The sequence below is a fragment of the Camelus dromedarius genome, chromosome Y, assembly GCF_036321535.1.
Source record: "Camelus dromedarius isolate mCamDro1 chromosome Y, mCamDro1.pat, whole genome shotgun sequence".
In the NCBI taxonomy this organism is placed as follows: domain Eukaryota; kingdom Metazoa; phylum Chordata; class Mammalia; order Artiodactyla; family Camelidae; genus Camelus; species Camelus dromedarius.
The window spans coordinates 15,487,364-15,505,766 of NC_087473.1; the positions used below are offsets into that span (position 1 = coordinate 15,487,364).

An 18,403-nucleotide genomic window follows, 5' to 3' on the forward strand; every position below is an offset into this window, starting at 1 on the left:
CACACAGTTCCCCGCGGACACAAGCTCACCTGTCCCCTCACCACGTCTGTCTTCTCTGTCCTCTGTAATCTCGGGTTAACTCCACCGGGTGGGCCCAGCCCCAGCCCCAGCCCCCTCCTCTCCTGTCCTCTGTAATCTCGGGGCACGGTCCTTCCTTTTACACGTGGTGGACTCCACCGTGTGAGTCCAGACCCAGCCCTTCCTGACCTTGAAAAGTAATGCACAGAAGCAAGGTCTCGCCTAGGTCAGAGAAGACGGACTGTCTGTGTGGCCATGCAGCCGTAAGCATCGCTCCAGAAGTCCTTCCAGGCCATCGGGTGTTCCCTCTCTCACCTGCAACCTCCACCAGCTCCTCTTCATTGGGGAGGCCGACGCTGAGTGTTGGTCACTTTCTAACCCTCTTTTAAAATTAGGTAACATTTTACCTGACCAACAAAGGGACATGACAGTGAACCTACTAACTGCTTTATGCTGGCGTGAAGTGATTTCTGTCATGTGCATTCAGAAAAAAATATATAAAAAAAAAAGAAGTAACAGTGCAAAGTTCCAGCATAACACATACAACTTGGGTGTCAGGAAGCTTCTGGAAGGGACTGGCTTTACAAAGGATCAGGCAGCATACAGCTGAGTGTCAGCATTTGATTTCTGACCCCATGTTGATATATAATCTCAGAAACACTCTTACATGACTTTTACAAGAACACTGTATATCATATCTCGGACCAAGTGGAAATAGAGTAATTACAGCTTCACTGTGTGAGCAACGGGAGTTCTGTTTCACAGGGAGGAGAGCAGTAAATGTCAGCATATGAGTTACTTCTTGAATTATACTTTCCAGGTCTGCAGGCTACTAGGTGCTATAATGATAAATATTTCTACGCAAGCAAAGGCTGCATGTTGACCTGGTTTTAGAACAGGGTCCCTTGAAGGAAGAAAGACATAATACTATCGTTAATGGAAACGTGACTTGCCTTTTTGGAGGCAGGCGGACTATTTCCAGGGTTGACAGGCGCCGAATGTTTTACAGAGTTGCCTCATACAACTGGAACTAAACAAAAATGGGGCAGAGAGAAAATGGTCTGAATCTCTTAATCTGTAAGGTTAGCAAAATGCTGACATTCAGAAAAACAGCCTAGTCGCTCAATTCTCTTAACTTTCAGGACTATTAGAGGGTATAAATCAGACCTCAAACCTCAGAACGTGAAGAAGTGGCCTGTGTTCCATTTCTGTCTCTGGCGGGAAGTGGCGGACACACTCAGAGTCAGGGACACCCTCCCAGGACTGAAGCATCACTTCTCTGCCTCCTGCACGTGGCTCGTCCATCCACTTCTGTGCTTGAATGATTTCAATAAAGCGACAAAGTTTCAGTCTTGAGATAGATAGATACTTACAAGTATGTTCTTACGTCTACACTGAAAAATGGAAGTGTGCATGGGATATAAAGGAAAGCAGGAAGACAGAATTCACACAGAGATTAAACATGCTTATATAAACTGTCTTGGTTACCCGCTGGCAAATTCTTAACACCACAGATTATGAAAGGAATTAGCTGCATAAATGGGCTTGTGAAAAATCTTACGCAAAAATGCTTCAGGTGCAGCCAGCAGGATTCCGGAACTCCACGGTGGGGTCGAGAAAGGGATGCGTTTTGGTCCGGAGTCTTGTGAGTTTTCTCTGAGCCCCAGGCTCCTCCTCTGGGCTCCACGCTAACTGTGCTGTGTCCGCAGGGTGAGGCGCAGCACCTCGTACCAAGCAGTCGCCTTTGACTGACTTGACTGGGATTTAGAATGAGACTGACTTGGTCTTGGCACAGTCCTGGTATGGAGCTCCTGAAACTGCTGGAAATTTCCTAAGTGATGAGAGTGAGTGATAAAGGTGCCTTTTGTTGTGTGAATGAGGAGAGCATCTAAGGGCTGGTGTTCGGCAGAGGAACCAAGGACTAATTGGAAGGTTTGAACTTTCAGCCCCACCCCTGCCTCTGAGGAAGGGAGAGGGGCTGAAGGTTGAGTTCAGTCCTTAGTGGCCAATAAATTAATCAGTTGTGTCTGTGGATTGAAGCCTCTATGAAAATCTAACAGCATGGGGTTCAGAGAGGTTCCGGGTTGGTGACCGTGGGCTGGGAGTGTGACTCGCTCTGAGCATAGAAGCTCCACCCCCTCCCCTGGACCTTGGTCTCTGTGTCTCTTCCATCTGGCTGTTCCCGAGTTATATATATATATTTTTTTATAACAAACAGGTAACCTAGTAAGTCAAATATTTCTCTTAAGTTCTATGAGCCATTCTTGGAAATTAGTTGCATCTAAGGAGGTTGTGGGGGGGGGGGTCTTCGAAACTTTTGATCTATAGGAGGTCATCAGATGCACAGGTGACAACCTAGACTTGGGACCGGTGTCTGCAGGTGGGAGACGTGGTCTTTAGGGACTGAGCCTTTAGAAGCCCCGACCCTTGGGGTCTGATGCCGTCTGTGGGTAGAACGCATCAGAACTGAGCTGAACTGTAGGACACCCCACCGGTGTCCGAGAGTCGGTGGTGTGGGGAACCCCCCCCCCACACACACACACTGGGTTTGGTTGCAGAACCCTGACACCTAGTAAATGTGTCTCACGTATCCAGACGTTCGTCTGAATTATTTAAAATATTCTAAATATGAACCCAGCTAATGTAAGTATCCCTTTTCTTTTAATCAGATCCACTGGGTGGATGACTTAACGGGCCCGCCTGTGTAGGGAGACGTTCACGTTCGATGCACTTGTTCCTCAGGGGTCCTCATTTTCCTTTCTCCTGCTTCACCCCGTCTCCCCTTTCACCCTAATCTTTCCCTCCTCCTTCCACATTCCCAACAACTCCAACCTCACAGCGCTGTTAGAAAATCCCGGAACATGGGTCTTACTGGTTTCTAATCAGTACAGCTTGAGCTGTCCCCTCTCAGTGTGCCCCCACCACCCTGGGCACGTCCCTCAGCCCAGCCCTGTCCTGCCCTGCGAGCGGTCGTTACCTGCAGACAGGACTCCGCTCTCCCAAGAGGCCTCAGGGAGAAAAGCTCTGTATCTCCAGCCCCTTGCTCAGTGCCTGCGCTTAGGAAGTGGTCACCAGCATTTACAAGAAGAGAATGAATGGATGAGTGAACGGGCCCTTACAGTCCATTCCCCAGTCGCAGGTCCAGCTGCCACTGCGTCTCGTTTCTTGTGCTGCGTGTCTGAACACCTCACAGTAACCCCGTCAGTCCTGGACATCTGTCCCCAGTTTGAACAGGACAGCGAAAGGTTGCTGGTGGCTGGGACTGATCTGGAAGTCCGTTGGGTTGATGCAGTCTGTGCTTTCCACCACTCATTTGACACAGTTGAACCTTCTTTCTTTGCACCAGGTCCTGATGTATCACGCGGGTACTTCTGTGAAAAGCTACCTACATTGTTTTCATGAAATGGTATCTGAATATTATTTCGTTTACTTCCTGCGTAACTACAAAAGAAAAATCTATGTGAGAAATACTGTTTACACCTGTTACCTAAATTGGAGCGTCTTTTCAAGGCCGATGAATGTAGGCTGATTAGCGGTTTAAATCAGGGGATTGTGTATAATATATACAGCCTACTTTTGGGTATTCATTCCAGCCTGTTATGAAGGGGAGAGGGGGGTGTTACCAGCTTGAGCGTGAAGGCATCTGTAGTTGCATCACATTGTACTTTAAAAGCAGGCACCAAGCATGCATGAACGGCAGCGGAAATTAAACACACTGGGACCACTCTCAGGTTCCGTGATTATTTCTAACAGGTAAACGAGACTGTCGTGCTTTGTTGTAGAACACCACCTTGGGAAAACTCGAAAAAGTGAGGTGCAGGTACAGCCCCCCTTCCAAAGGCGACGGCCCTCGCGCCTCCTGGAAATCGGAGCCCCGTTCTACCAGGACAGCCAGCTGCAAGTGAAGGTCTACTGGAAGAAGACGGAAGGTGAGTGAGCGCGCGGTCCGCCTGTCTGGCCGCTGCGCGCGGGAAGGAGCGCGCTGACGGAGGAGCCAGCAGCGGGCCACCGTGCTGGCATTACGGAAAACGGGGGCCGAGCAGAACGCTCACGTGCTCTTTTTCCATCACAAATAATTTGGAAAACAGAAAGAAAAAAAAAAGATTATCTTCTCAGTATCATTTCATGGAAATAGCGTCTTAGCAGATTTTCTTTCAGAAGTTTCCTATGCTTCTGTTTTCACTCAGTCGTGTGTGTGTGTGTGAAAGAAACACGTTTTCATTTTATATTTGCATTCTATATTGTCGTCATGCATTTTTTTATTCTATTTTTAAATTGCCGCCTTGGTGGACATAATGAAATACCATAGTATATGTCATGACTCCATCACGGCCAAGCATTGAGCTGCCTTCACACTTTCTATCTTATAAATAATACTGCAGTGAACATTCATCCCTAATTCTTTTTGTCTTCTTACCTCTGGGGTAAATTCCTTTTCTTCCTCTGTTTTCTTGAGTCATAATTTTTACTTTGAATTATTGAGAGAGAACTTATGGGGTTAACTGACATACATTTTTATATTTATCACTTCTATGCGTATTTAAGACATTTTTAAAGCAAAATAGATTATTTCAGGAATTCAGTTTTATCAATTCGTATTTTTCCAAAGTGCTACTCAGGGTGTTGGCTCATGTCCCACAAGGGATATTGGTGTTGGGGCCCTTCTTGTTCCAGAACTTTCTTCCAAGCTGCTGAAACGCATCCTGAGGCTGCAGTAACGTTACCAGGAATGTTAATGTCTTACTGCTATCATGTGATACTTAAAATTAAATCTTACTTACTCAATATTGATTATTAAGATTATATATTAATATATCCTTAGTACTACATTTAATACCAGTTTTAAATTAATATTAAATTGTAAAATTTATTTGATCTGCTGTCCAGTCAGCCCTCCATATCAGCAGGGTCTGTATCTGCGCATTCAGCCAGCTGTGGGGCGTGTTTAAGATCTGCAGTTGGCTGAATCCAAGGATGCAGAGCCGGCAGGTCTGAAGGCACGGCTTTAGGACTTGAGCATCCTTGGAATTTCGTACCCGAGGCGTGGATCCAGCCCCCCCATCTCCAGTGGATACTGAGGGATGTCTGTATTAACCAATTTTAAATTAGAATTGTATGTTGATATATTACTTTAACAAAACATATTTAACTAATACAATACTGAAAATGTAAACCTGACAGACGATGCGAACATCTCGCGCAAGCTAGAGTAGTCACCCTCATCCTGGCTTCTCAGATCAGAGATTTGTTGGACCTGTATTTGAAGTCACACAAGTGGAGTTGCCCGGTTTGCGTCTGGAGGAGTGCGGCAGTGAGGATTTCATGTGGGAAACTCATCCGTCGTGTTGCGTGAAGCTGACTCGTACGTTTACGCCGCTGCAGTTGTCCCTGGTGTGCCTCAGGGCTGTGTCTTTGCAGCAGTTGCTGGAGATGCGGTTTGTTCCAGTGATGGGTCATTAAGAGCAGGGCTGCCGTGAACAGCCTACGAACACAGGGCTTCGGATGCGAGTGTGTGCGTGTTCTTCCCCAGAAGTGGGATCCTCAGGTCACAGAGATGTGGATCTTTAGAAGATACGAGAGGTTTCCAAAGTGGCTGGACGGAGCACACTCCCCCAGGAGGGTGAGGGAGCCGCGGCTGCCCGGCGTTCTCTCCCCCACTGGCTGGAATTCCCCACCTTTCTCAGTTCAGCCACCCCGGTCCGAATGAAATGATGGCTCCACGTTGTCTGAACCTCATTTTTCTGGTCACCCAGGAGTTGAGCATCTTTTCGTAAGTGTAGTGACAGCTGGACCTCCTCTTTTTGGGAGCAATCTTCAGCTGTGCAGCCAGTCTTGCCCGCAGGGCGCCTTTACAGGTGGCGTACGTGAGTCATCTGCGGGGTTCAGCTAAGTTCTCCCCTCCCCCACTTTTATTTATTTCACTTTCTTAACACATCTTAAGTTTAGAGATTGTCAGCTCATCTTTCTGTGTCCTTTCTGCGTACTGCCCTTCCCGTCCTGTTTAAGAAACGTCTGCTTGAGCAGGGTCAGAAAGACCGTCTCCGTATCTCCTAGGAGTTACACCGTCTCCTCCTTCTGCCTCGGTCTCACTCTTGCCCAGAACTGGCTCCTGCTGCAGGGACCTCACGGAGGGCATCCGCGTCCTTTTACTTGTCTTTCCCTCTGGGTCTCCACCTGATCGAGGATTTTCCATTTAAAACGTACTTCTTTCCCCAAAGCTCTTTGCCGTACATCAAATAGATGTGTACAAATTACTTCTGAACTCTCTATAGAGTCATTTACGTATTTTTCCAACTTTGTGGCAATACCACATTGTCTTAACCACTGTAGACTTACAAATATTTTAAAACACAGTCCTCTGGGTTTTGTTTTGTTTTGTTTAGCTTCTTTTTCGCATTGTCCTGAGTGTTCTTGGCCCTTCGTATTTTTATATAAATATTTGCATTCGTTTGTCAATTTCCACAAAAACCTGCTGAGATCTTTACTGAGATTACAAGTAATCTCCATGTCAATGACTGGAGGATTCGTATCTTAAAAATCTACAAACGTGAGATGATTTTTTCTTCAGGATCACATTTTTCTATCAGCTGCGTTTTGTAATATATAGAGGCCATCATAGCTTTTAATATGATATTACCTTGTCCACTGAAACACTTCATCTGATGATTCTTTTCCATTTCTCTACAAAACAACCATGTAGTCTGTCCGTAACGAGAGTCTCACAGTTCCCTCTCCAGACCCTTCTCACTTCGCGCCTTCCCCGTGCTTCACAGTGGCTGAGGCTTTCCGTGCGGTGTTGACTCAACGTGATGACTGCGGACATCGTGTTTATTTAAAACCTTTTCTTTTGGCTCTTTGGTTCTTTCATTTCTGTTTATTCAAAACAGGGATTAAACAGAAGCACTTTTTTCTTCTTACTTGGCTGTGCATTTCCCAGTAACTCACTGGAATATTTACGTGGGAGCAAGTTAATAGTATTGTTAACTGAGCAAGGGCACTGCAAACAAGTATCTGTAAGCAACTGTTGCATGTAAAACACTGCACAGCTGTAAAGTAGTATTTGGACCAGAATAACAGAGTTTAAGAATACATTCTTAACGAAGATACATTCTGTTTCAAAGCCCAGGCCAACCGCTGGGCAGCTGTGTGACCCTAGGCAAATCCATCACTCTGATTCAGTTTCTTACCTATAAAATGGAATGATACCCATTCATAGGGGCATTGGGCAAAATAATGGGGGGGGGTGTGTAATGCATATATATACACACACATACATATGTGAGTATCTGCTTCTATTGTTTCCATCTTTATTGAGATAAACTTACACAGTGTTACATGTTAATTGTAAGGCACACAAAAGTGGTGATTTGATACATACAGCTATTGCAAAAAGACCACCATAGTAAGGTGAGCTTGTTAAGGTTTGTGTAGACACCCTTTAGCAGATGAGTAAAATTCCCCGCTGCTCTTACTTGCAAAGTTTTCATCATGAACCCATACTGATTTTTATCTAATATTCTTTCTGTAAGTAATGAGCTGATCAGTGACTTTTTCTCCTATATTCTATTAACATGATGAACTAATAAAGGGGAAATGATGTATCACCCCTGAGTTCCTCGCGAGGATCCAGTGCGATTACACATACCGAGTGCTCGGGCACAGTGCGTGGCACTAAGCAGACACCTTATAAATTAAGGGTTCTTACGGAGCTTCTTGTAGGCGGAGCCGTAAGGGGTGGTCGGGGTCAGACAGAAGACAGGACTCAGGCCGGAGGGAGAGGGACCTGGAGCTGGGGGCTTCACACTGCTCTGGGACTGACTCCGTGTTTTTCTCCTGTGCAGATAACAAAGTGCAATGCTTTAAAAATGTTTTCATTATCTACTTTGCAATGGACATGCTATTAAACCTTTAAGTATCTTACAAAATTTGGCAGGTGAGGAGAGATTAACCTTTCTTGTACTATGTCTGCAAGCAGGAATATGGTCAGAATTCCCATCCAAGAAACATGTGAGTGCATGACAGCTAAGGAATCACATTTGTCATGAAGTGTGTGTGTGTGTGTGTATACACACACACGTTGCTGTCAATGGTGGCTGTGTCGTGGAAATATGGCAGTACAGTAACTTACTTTGCTGTTAGTCTGCAAATGTTAGTTGATTTCTGCCTGATCACACGGTCACTTACGTAGGTACTGCAACAAGTCTGCTCTACCGAGAGTCTATTTTTCCAGAGAGCCCTCTTCCTTATAGCCATTCCGTTTCCCTTCTGATTGTAAGTTGGAAAGTCAAATGCATGTATATAAAACAGCAGAGCTCGCTCTGCCAGGGCACTTGGTAGGAGACCGTGGAAAGTCTGTGGCGTCCCTAGCGGAACAGGGTGGAGAACGTGTATCCCAAACTTACTCCCCATTTTTCCTCCTTCCTGCAATCTTTGAGGCAGTCACCATGTGACCCACAGAATCCCAAACCGGAGCTTCCCCAGACATTTACAGATTACGTGCATGTTCATAATGATCACAGACGTAGGAACAGAGACGTGCTCTTTCTGCTGTAAAAAGGGCTGCTCTGGCTCAATTTCCTGGACTTTTCGATTCAGTAAAATCATACATTGTATGACTCAAGAGAGCTGTCTCAAAGGGGGTTAAACTCCTTGACGCAAGGAACTGCATATTCTTGCATTCAAGTCGATTTCAATGAGTTGAAAAACTAAAAGGATGGAATGTTTGTGACAGACCAGGGTAGAGTAGAATCTTGTTCACAAACCAGTGCAGAATGCTTAGAGAAACTGGCTTTTGGATGTCACATTTCCTAAAAGGCATGGAGCGCAGGGTGTGGTTTTAGGACCTGGACGTTAGGAACTTAAAAGCACAAATCTATTCATTTCCCAAAGAGGGAGCTTAACATTTTGGTAGCATTTATTGTGATGCGGCATATAATTTTGTAGGGAAATGAATCAAACCTTATTCAGTTTTAAATATGAAACATTAGCCCTTCTCAGCTTACTCCTTATGTTATTTGAGTTACAGAAGTGGATGTTCTGGCAGAAAGTAGGTTATTTTCAACAGTGAATTTGTAGAGCAAACATTATTCTAAAAGGAGCAGTTCACTTAGTTAATTGTATTCATTCATAATTTTTTGTGTGCTCCAATGACATATACAAGTGTGGGCACTTTTTTGGTTGGCGTTTTTAAACTAAATGTTCCTACACTGGGCTTCTGGAGACACCATTGTAGACGCTTGAAGAAATTTTTTAATCTAAGCTTATTTAGTGTTCTACTTTTTCAGATTACTTTTTATTCTCTTACTTAATACAGTATCTTGTTTCCGAACTTTCTTTTTCTCTCGTATCTTAGACTATAACAAAGTCGATTTCTCCATTAGCGGAATGATAATTAGTGAAATAACAGTGCATGTGAATGAGTGTTCCTTGACTCATCCGTCCGCCCATCCTCTCAGTGCATATTTATTATCACCTGCCAGAACCATGCTCCTCTGTTTGTACAAAGGTGGACCCGAGGAGACACCCTCTTTGTGTTCGTGGGGCGGTAACCGGGGGGGTTGGCAGAGATTAATCAAACACTCACGCAGCAAACACAGCACTGGGAAGAAGAGGGGTGTCCACCTGAGATGGAGGTTCAGAGGTCGCGGAGCCATCACCCTGAGACCCGGAAGGCCACGCTGGGGGGGGACTGTTCGCTCTGAGAGTGAAGGGAACTGGACACTGTACGTGGGACAGACGGCTCTGAGAGGAGCATCCTGGCTGCGTGTGCAGGACCGCCGTGAAAGGCACCGTCACGTCTGGGGCCCACGGTGCTGGGAGCACGTTGCGGGAGGCCAGGAGGGAGCAGGTACGGCCAGTAACGGGTGGTGATGGGGCAGGGGAAGGGAGGTGACTAGATCTGAGGTAGACTCAGCGATGAAATCTGCAGGGCGTGGTGATGGGCTGGGCGTGAAGGGGGCAAGAAGGAGACGCAGGGAGTGGGGTCTGCCCCTGGGCTGGCAGTGCCTGACGGCTGTCAGGGATGCCGGGCAGTTTGTGGTGGGTGCATGTTCTGGGTGGGAGGTGCATGGGGCCAGCGGAGAAGAGTCGGGGTTCACATCATTCACCACGCACTACCAGGCATGCTGGCCACTCCCAAGTGCCCGGACGTGCTGCTTGCTTACACTGGGAGGTGAAGGCCATGTCCCTGCCTCCCTTGGGACAACGCCATGCACAGCCTACCAGCTGCAAGCAGCTGCCCTTGCGTGGAGCTCCGGCCAGGGCTAGAAGGGGAGAAGTCTGCGTTGGCAGAAGTGACAGGCATGCATTATGGAGGGTCACCTACAGAGTCTAGACGGTGAATGGAAGGCGAGCAGGACCTGGCGTGTTGCAACCCCAGCTCTGGTGGCAGCACAGACGGGTGACCCAGCACCGGACACACAGGGGGCACCGAGAGGAACTGCAGAGGATGGGGAGACAGGCCAGACACCCACGGGACCACGGGCTCCAAGAAGAGGGAGGGGAGGGATGCCAGATGCGGCTGAGACTTCCTGTGAAGGCTGGGGCCTGTCCTCGGGGGTGGGCGGCCCTGCAGTGATCACGTTTAAAGGAACCAATGCCACTGGAACCACTTCAGTCTCGTATCTTTGCACCAAACGGTGAGGACTGGCTTAAAGGTAACAGATGAAAATGTGGTGGCGTTCTTTTTTAAAAGAAGCTAACTTATGCTACTGGTTTTATTTAATCCTTACTTTTTAAATGAAGTAGAGTTGATATAAATGTGTTAGTTTCAGGTGTACAGCAAAGTGATTCAGTTATACATATGTGTGTGTGTGTGTGTGTGTATGTATTTTCAGATTCTTTTCCATTACAGGTTATTACAAGATAGTAAATACAGTTCCCTGTGCTGGACAGCAGGTCCTTGTTGCTTATCTGTTCTGTGTATAGTGGTGTGTATCTGTTCATCCCAAACTCCTACTTTATCCCTCCCACACCCTCTCTCCTTTGGTAACCAGAAGCTTGTTTTCTGTATCTGTGAGTCTATTTCTGTTTTGTAAATAAGTTCATTTGTATCATTTTTTTTTTTTTAAATTTCAGGGGTAAGTGATACCATATGGTTGTCTTTCTCTTTCTGACTGACTTCACTGCGTATAGTAACCTGTGCTGCTGCAAATGGCATTATTTCATTCTTCCTTATGGCCAAGTCATAGTGTGTGCGTCCAAATAAACGGACTTCTTTATCCATTTCTCTGTCCGTGGGCATTGAGGCTGCTTCCAGGGCTTGGCTAGTGTACACAGTGCTGCTGTGAACAGTGGGGTACAGGCATCTCTTCAAGTTAGTTCCCCCCAGGTATACGCCCAGGAGTGGCACTGCTGGGTCATACGGTAAGTCTGTTAAGTTTTTTGAGGAACCTCCATACTGCTCGGCACAGTGTCTGCACCAACCTGCACTCCCACCAGAGGGCTCCCTGTCCTCCACACCCTCCCCAGCACTTACTGTTTGTGGGGCGATACCTCACTGGAGTTTGGATTTCCGTTTCCCTAGTAATTAGTGATGTTGAGTGTCTTCTCGTGGGCCTACTGGCCACCTGCACATCTTCTTTGGAGAAATGTCTATTTAGATCTAAACCCATTGGTTCAATTGGGTTGTTTGGGTTTTGATATTGAACTGTTTGAGCTGTTTGCAAATATTTTCTCCCGGTCTGTAGGCTGTCTTTTGGTTTTGTTTATGGTTTCCTTTGCTGTGCAAAAGGTTTTCGGTTTAATTGGGTGAGTATTATGCTACTGATGTTGAAATGAAAGGGGCTACTGTGGATCCTGCCCCTCACGGATTCTCTATTTGAAGATCTGTCTTCTCACTAAGGTTTGTTTGTAACCCCAGACGAACCGTGGGGGAGCTTCTGTGGTCCTCAGTGGGGATGCCCGTGCAGGGTGGTGACAACGCGGAGTCACCGCACGGCCACAATCCCGCTGGAAGTTGGAGACGCTGCTTTCTTCTTTCAACTCTCATGCTGTGAACGCGTCCCTTTGCATGGTCTGTTTAGTGCCATGGGCTTTTTTGGTCTGTTCTGTTGCCTTTTCTTGCTTTTTGCTGGAGATATTTTCTGGTTAAACTGGCCCTGGGCACAGTCCGGAAGGGCTGCACTGTGCTGTCCAGTGAACGGACGTGGCTACATCCTGTCTGTTCAGGGATGAGTTAGGGGGCTGTGGGCTCTGAGTACACTGTTAAGGAAGCAGTAACGTGGTGCACCCAGAAAAAGGGAGAGGAAAGTCGCTGATTTATACACAAGGCTGCCTGTGAGGTCCTGGTGATGAAGCTCTGAAAAGGTGGCAAAGTGGCTAAATGTGTGGTTTCTGAGACGAGGACAGATAAGAAACTCCAGGGCAGGCATTATTGCGAGGCTGAATGCTAAAGAAACTGACAGCCCTGCTCCCCAGGCTCCCCAAAATGTTTTCAGCTTGAGGTTTTTAAGCAAAGAAATATTACAATTATGAATTTATAAGAAACGTATAAGCTTAAAAAAAAAAACCAAAAACCCAGAAATATACCAAAATAAGATTAGGTATTGGTTGGCTGACAAAAGTTGGGGACCAGAAGCTCCCAGGAATCTATGCCAGCATGTCCCCAAGAAGCAGCAATCCAGAATTTGCTTATTTGGGGTCCACAGGGATTTTATAAACCATAACCTCTGTGAATAATGCTCATTGCAGAGACCTCCACGCGAAGCGCAGGCCAGTGTTTGCTGAAGCTTGGAAGACAGTGGCCTGTGTGCGCATCTGAAAACAGGCTGTGCAGGACCCCTGACAAGGCAGCTTGTTCACCTGCAGCGTGTTCTCAGCTGCCGGTGTTACTGTCATTCGGGTTTGGTGAAGGCAGCAGAGCAAGAGACAACAGTCAGTCATTGGAAAGACAGTCTGTTCCTGACAGTTCCCAAGGGGAGGACCCGTCCCACCGCACGGGCCACGTGGGGAAGCCCAGGGCTGGTCAGGAGGCAGGGGAGCTGTGGTCGAAGCTTTGCTGTGCTTCCTGTGGGGAGGGGCCAGGCAGGCAGGGGACAGTCTTGGGCCTGGCGCGTGGGCTCCAGGGCAGGGGGTTGTCTGTGTGTCTGGCACCTGGCCCTGGGTGGTGAGGGCCCCCAGAGCAGGTGCTGGAGTGTGGTCTCTGGACCAGCTGGTTTGTGCAGGAAAGATACGCAGGTAAGTGGTTTACTCTAGGGACTGGCTACCCTGAGAGGGCGGCCTGCCGGGGCCAGCGTGGCCTGGGACGTCAGAGCATCACAGACAGACAAGAGAACACAAAGGCATGATTCAATCAAAGGCAAGCTGAAAAGACGGGGAGCAACGGGAGGGCAGAAGCCAAGGGTGTAGTTTTAGGAACCTTGAGTTTGAAAAGAAGTGTGATAAGAAGCTGGGGGCACCTGCCCTTCCAGGGAATAGCCCAGGTGGACACAGAAATGGGGAGCTGTTGGCAGGGGGAGAAGACGAGGGCGTGACCCTGGGCTGGGCGGCCCTGGGAGCCGAGCGGCGGATGGGGCCACAGGGCCATGGCTCCTCTGGGGAGAACCGAATCACGCCATAAAGTAGGTAGCGGCCGCTCAGGTTGCCCAGAGCCGCGGGGCATCAGCTGTACCATCATAGAGTCACAGGAAAGCACACTGGACTCCACCCCCTGACCGCTCTCCACCCGGGAGCGTCAGGCCCGCCCTCACCTGGCTCAGCACCCGCCCCTCCCTGGGGCTAGAACCGTGCTGCCCTAGACGGTGGCCAGTAGCCACTCTTAGTTTACTTTTAAATTGATTTAAATGAATTAAGTTTAAGAATAGAATTTTTCAGGTGCACTAGCGCTATGTCCGTGGCTTGCCAGGCCCACATGACTGGGGGTCGCCACGTACAGAAGATCCGGTCATCACAGGCAGTATGTTGGACGGCCCCGCCCAGGGTGCTCTGCGCTGACCACCCCCACGGCCACCCTCCTCTCAGTCTGTCCTCAAAGGTCAGCTTCTCCGCGAGCCAGGCCGGCCACTTCATTTAAAGCTGTCACCCTCCGTCAGGACGCGTCCTGCTCTCACCTTCTGTGTTTATCCGATCCCCCGTCTATCGTACTCACGCACTTTCTTTATCATTTGTCCCACCCCCTGAGTGTTTCAGGTCGACGGGAACAGCTGCTTCTGGGAGGTTATTTTGCTGCGATGCCTAGAACAGCACCCTTGTTGAAAGAAGGGGTCTGAATGCGCTCATTGACTGACTTACACTTAATGTATCACGTGTACTTCTTTTCCAAAGAAAACAAAAACCCCTTGATGTCTGCTCTATACAAAGTGAAAACCTCAAATCAGGGGGTTCCTCTTTTAACCACCCCTGCTGCCCGCTTGGTATCTGTTTATTTTCTCAGAATGAAAGTTCTTTTTTTCTTGTTCCAAAGTGCTCAGAGCAAGTTCCCACCAGACCTACCCCATTTCATCAAAGCGTTTTCCCCTCTGAAATCCTCCATCAAACGCTTGGCGTGAGCGTTCGGGACAAGATGCTAATCACCCAAGGGGTGCTGCCTTTCACGCCCCGGGGACACCCTGGGTGATTAATAGACCCAGGACGGCCCAGACCTCCTTTCCCACACTCGGCTGCCCAGAGGAGAGACAGACAGAAAATACGCCGCTCCAGCAGCAAGTGAACACGGTTAAGGGGTCTGTGTTCTTGCCTGGCTTGGAAAGCAGGTCTCATTTCAGGAGGGATCCCACACGCGGAAACGCAGGGAGGCGCTTGTGTAAGGCGGGGTGGCGGGGGGGGGGGGCTGTTGGCCCTGTGTCTTCTGTCTGAGCGGGGGCTTGCTCTCCGCAGGGCTCCAGACGGAGCACAGCGCCATCTTCGTGCTGAGGGCAATGCTTTTGTTCTTGCCTGGATTCAAATGCCTCTCAACCAGCTTTATCAGAAACACGTAGCATCCAGAGACCTGTGAGGACTCTGTCTCGCAGTCCAGGAAGTCAGAGAACGGCCGCTCAGTGTCACCCTTTCTCGGGGGACTGTCTTACCATGGACGCCGCGGCTAGGCTGTTCTCAACACCTCCCTGGAGTCACTGTGCTATGACTTTACTCACTTTTTTAATCTGGTTCTCTTATTTCAGTGCAGTTTTCCTGTGACAGCACATTACTTTTTCCCTAACTTCATTCTTTGAAATTTCTTTTGAGGTAGTCAGCTTACAATGTCCTGTCAGTTTCTGGTATACAGCATGTTTCAGTCATTCCTTTTCAGATTCTTTTTCATTGTAGGTTAGTTACTACGAGATACTGAATGTAGTTCTCTGTGCTCTACAGTAGGACCTTGTTTATCTGTTTTATATACAGCAGTTTGTATCTGCAAATCCCAAACTCCCAGTTAACCCCTCCTCACTCCCTTCCCTGCCAGCAACCACACCCGACTTCATTTTTAATAATGAACCAGTGATGAGAATTTTGTGAGGCCCGTGTCCTCAGGTCCACGTGTGCATTTTTAGATCACGCACAGGGTTGTTCTTCCTTGTGTTCTCTTGTGTTTTCAGACCATGGGGCTCTGTGGAGTGTCTTGCAGACTGTTCTTTTTGCTTTGTCTTGACAATACAGATCCCGGTGTCAGTCGGTATCACGTGCAGTGGTTTCCAGAAGTCTGCGCCCACAACACATCCGCCGGGCTGGAGGCGTCCTCGGGCACGACCCAGGTGAGGGGTGGCCGTGATGCTTGAGTGTCACTGAGACTCACCGGATCTGGGTGTAAAACTGGACAGAGAGAGGTGCGAACTCCATGTCCAGTGGGTCCGTCGTTCTCACCATGTAGCTGTGGGACAGGTGACTAGGTGACACCAGGAGACAGAGGTCACACGGTCACTCACCCCTTTGTCCCTTCACAGTGCCACAGGGGGACTGCCAGGGCTCAGGGCTCATGCTTCCAGTCTCTGTGTGTTCCAGCTTAATTGCACAAGAGCTCTGAATTACTTTCTGAATTCTGACCTGGCACTGGGCCTAATGTCTCATTTCCTCAGTGAATTTCTGTACAACAGTCACTGAGCGTCTTGCTTTGTTACGTCCCTGACTCCCGCCCGCTCATCCAGGTAGGGAAATATATGGCCTGTCCTGTACACCACACACCGACTTTAAGGTCTATTAAAATCCTTGGGGCCAGTAACTGTCAGGATGACTCAAGACATTATTCCAAGTATTTTGGAGTAATGCAGAAGTCATGGCGCAGAATCAACAAACCAACAAAATGTTTCAGAGGGCGTACCCGCTGTCCGTGACAGCAATGCCTGTGTAATAGATCACACAGTAGAAACTGTCTAAAGACATGGTCCCCAGGGTACAAAATATTGACGTGTGATATTTAACAAGGCAGTTTACCTTCTGTACATTTTCTAAAGCACCCAGTACAGTGTTTTTAGAATCGTATCTCATCACCTAAGCAGGCAGATAAAACAGATCCCCAGGTTTGCAGAAACACACAGCCTAGTGCTGGGTTTGACTTGTCCCCACTTGTGGTCACCAGACTTAACTCCTTAAATCCTTAAGCTCTTCCCAGACTTTGTGCCCTTTGGTTAAAAAAGATCGAAGGAAAGAAACCCTTTTAAGAAGGGAAACCCCCTTGAAAAGCCGAGCAAGGAATAAGCAGTGGCGGCAGGGCTCAGTAACCATTCTGCGGGCAGACGGCGCGGCCGGGGAACCGTGAGGAAGCCGGCTTATTGTCACCGGGCTGGCCAACCCCGGGCTTATCTTCAGGAGCTCGAAGATGACAATCATCATTTACTGAGTGTACCTAACGTGTCAGGTAGAAATAAGAGTCAGAATCCGCAAAGAGCGCCCAGCTCAGGGCTCGGAACTTGCCTGTTTCCATTTTTAAACGGCGCTTAGACCCACTTAATTCAGGCGATGGCGCGTCCGCGGCGCGAGGGCCCCTGAGATCCCTGCGAGGCGGGTCCTGAGAGGCTCCCTCTGGCTCCCAGTGTATTCCCGTACGAAGTGCTGAAGGAAAGAGGCTGGTGCTGCCTCCGGGTCACTTGGCGCGAGTGCTAACCGGCCGTGTGTGGCCCCCCCCCCCCCGCCCCCAGCCCCCGCCTCGAGCGCTCAGGGAAGGACGTGGCTCCCCTTCTGTTTTCACTCTGCTCTCACGCTCTCCCCTCACCCACGGTGCTGTCTGGCAGGGACCCCAACCTTCTCCCCAAGGGTCCCAAACACGTTCCGCCTGCAGCTTTCGCACGTGTCCGCGGAGCCCTGGTAACTTACGCCGCAGCGGAGACGCGGAACCCAGCAGGCCCCGAGGGAGAAACCTCGTTACGAGCTTGTTCCGAGTCTAAACGTCGCCTTTCCCTGTTAGTGTAACGTTACATCCTGAGCCTCCTACTCCTCCGAGGTTGAGTCTGGCTTTCGTAATCCTGTTTAATCACTGTTCCGGCGGGAAGCAATCGCAGCGCTCCAAGAAGGGGAGGAAACACACACTGCTGAAGAGCATCTTCATTTTCTTAAGGAAAAGCGTAGACCTGAGCCTGTGTCTCAGAGGAGCCTGAGTTAGCGTTCTTGTTTTTTTCTAATGGCGCACCGAGGATTGAACCCAGGACCCTGTGCATACTAAGCACACACTCTATCACTGAGCTAGACCCTCCCCGCCACGTTCGCTTTTTTATATTAGAAAAAGCTAGGTTTGTATTTCCAGTTTTACACCACCGCCCCCGCTGCTGCCAACTCCCGAACACTGGTGTGACGGCTGCTCGGATGTGGCATCACCACGGCCCTGTTCGTCTGGGGAGGCTGTGTCCCACCCCGTGGGAGCGTGTGGCAGCTGTAACTCATCCAGGCAGGGCCACCGCCTCCCCTGCGCTTTCTACAGAAGCCAGGCTGCACAGTCCGTAGCAGGAAAGCCACCTTGTTGGAATACGATTTCCTCCCATGAGAGTTCGTGCCAGCGTATTCTCCCTCTCTCTTGCTCCAGGAAAATTACATGATTCTCCAAGATCTGTCATTTTCCTGCAAATACAAGGTGACCGTCCAACCAGCGCGGCCGAAGGGCCGCTTGAAGGCGGAAACCGCTTTCTTTACGACTCCGCCGTGCTCCGCTCTCAAGGCGAAAAACCACAAGCACGTGAGCTGCCCCGGAGAAGCAGGTCCGTTTCCCCCCAGCCCCCAGGAGGGCGTCTGTGATGCTGGCCACTGACCTTGTTCCCAAACCTCCTTTCACAAGACCCTCAAAACTAAAAGTACCACCCCCCGTTTTTAAACATTTTAAATTGAAGTATAGTTGGTTTACAGTGTTGGGTTAGTTCTTGGTGTACAGCACAGTGACTGAGTTACACGTGTATTTCTTTTCCTATTCTTTCTTATTATAGGTTATTACCTATTATATTACATACTGAGTATAGGTCCCTGTGCTGTACAGTAGGACCTTGTTGTT

The 18,403-nt window shown here is 48.6% G+C and overlaps 1 protein-coding gene and 2 long non-coding RNA genes across 5 annotated transcripts in view; 1 reads left to right on the forward strand and 2 right to left on the reverse strand.

The window, feature by feature from the left end:
- Positions 1-18,403, forward strand: part of LOC135320459 (anosmin-1) — a 170,611-nt gene that overhangs the window by 144,982 nt on the left and 7,226 nt on the right. For both annotated transcript variants that reach the window (XM_064483598.1, XM_064483599.1), the window contains 3 exons: positions 3,801-3,947; positions 15,592-15,686; positions 17,945-18,116. In XM_064483598.1, coding sequence (XP_064339668.1) covers positions 3,801-3,947; positions 15,592-15,686; positions 17,945-18,116 — 414 coding nt within the window. The remainder of the gene's footprint in view (positions 1-3,800; positions 3,948-15,591; positions 15,687-17,944; positions 18,117-18,403) is intronic.
- The window catches only part of LOC105086564 (uncharacterized), a 482,576-nt gene that overhangs the window by 21,840 nt on the left and 442,333 nt on the right, over positions 1-18,403 (reverse strand). The window contains exon 7 of one of the 2 annotated variants that reach the window (XR_010379612.1): positions 7,142-7,851. The exons of the other annotated variant lie outside the window; for it this stretch is intronic. This is a non-coding gene — a long non-coding RNA (uncharacterized LOC105086564). Of the gene's footprint in view, positions 1-7,141; positions 7,852-18,403 lie in introns of those variants that run through there. 2 annotated transcript variants of the gene reach the window in all.
- LOC135320460 (uncharacterized) lies at positions 968-3,834 on the reverse strand. Its single transcript, XR_010379614.1, has 2 exons — positions 1,193-3,834; positions 968-1,048 (listed from the first exon to the last, which is right to left on the reverse strand). It is a non-coding gene; the product is annotated as an uncharacterized LOC135320460 (long non-coding RNA).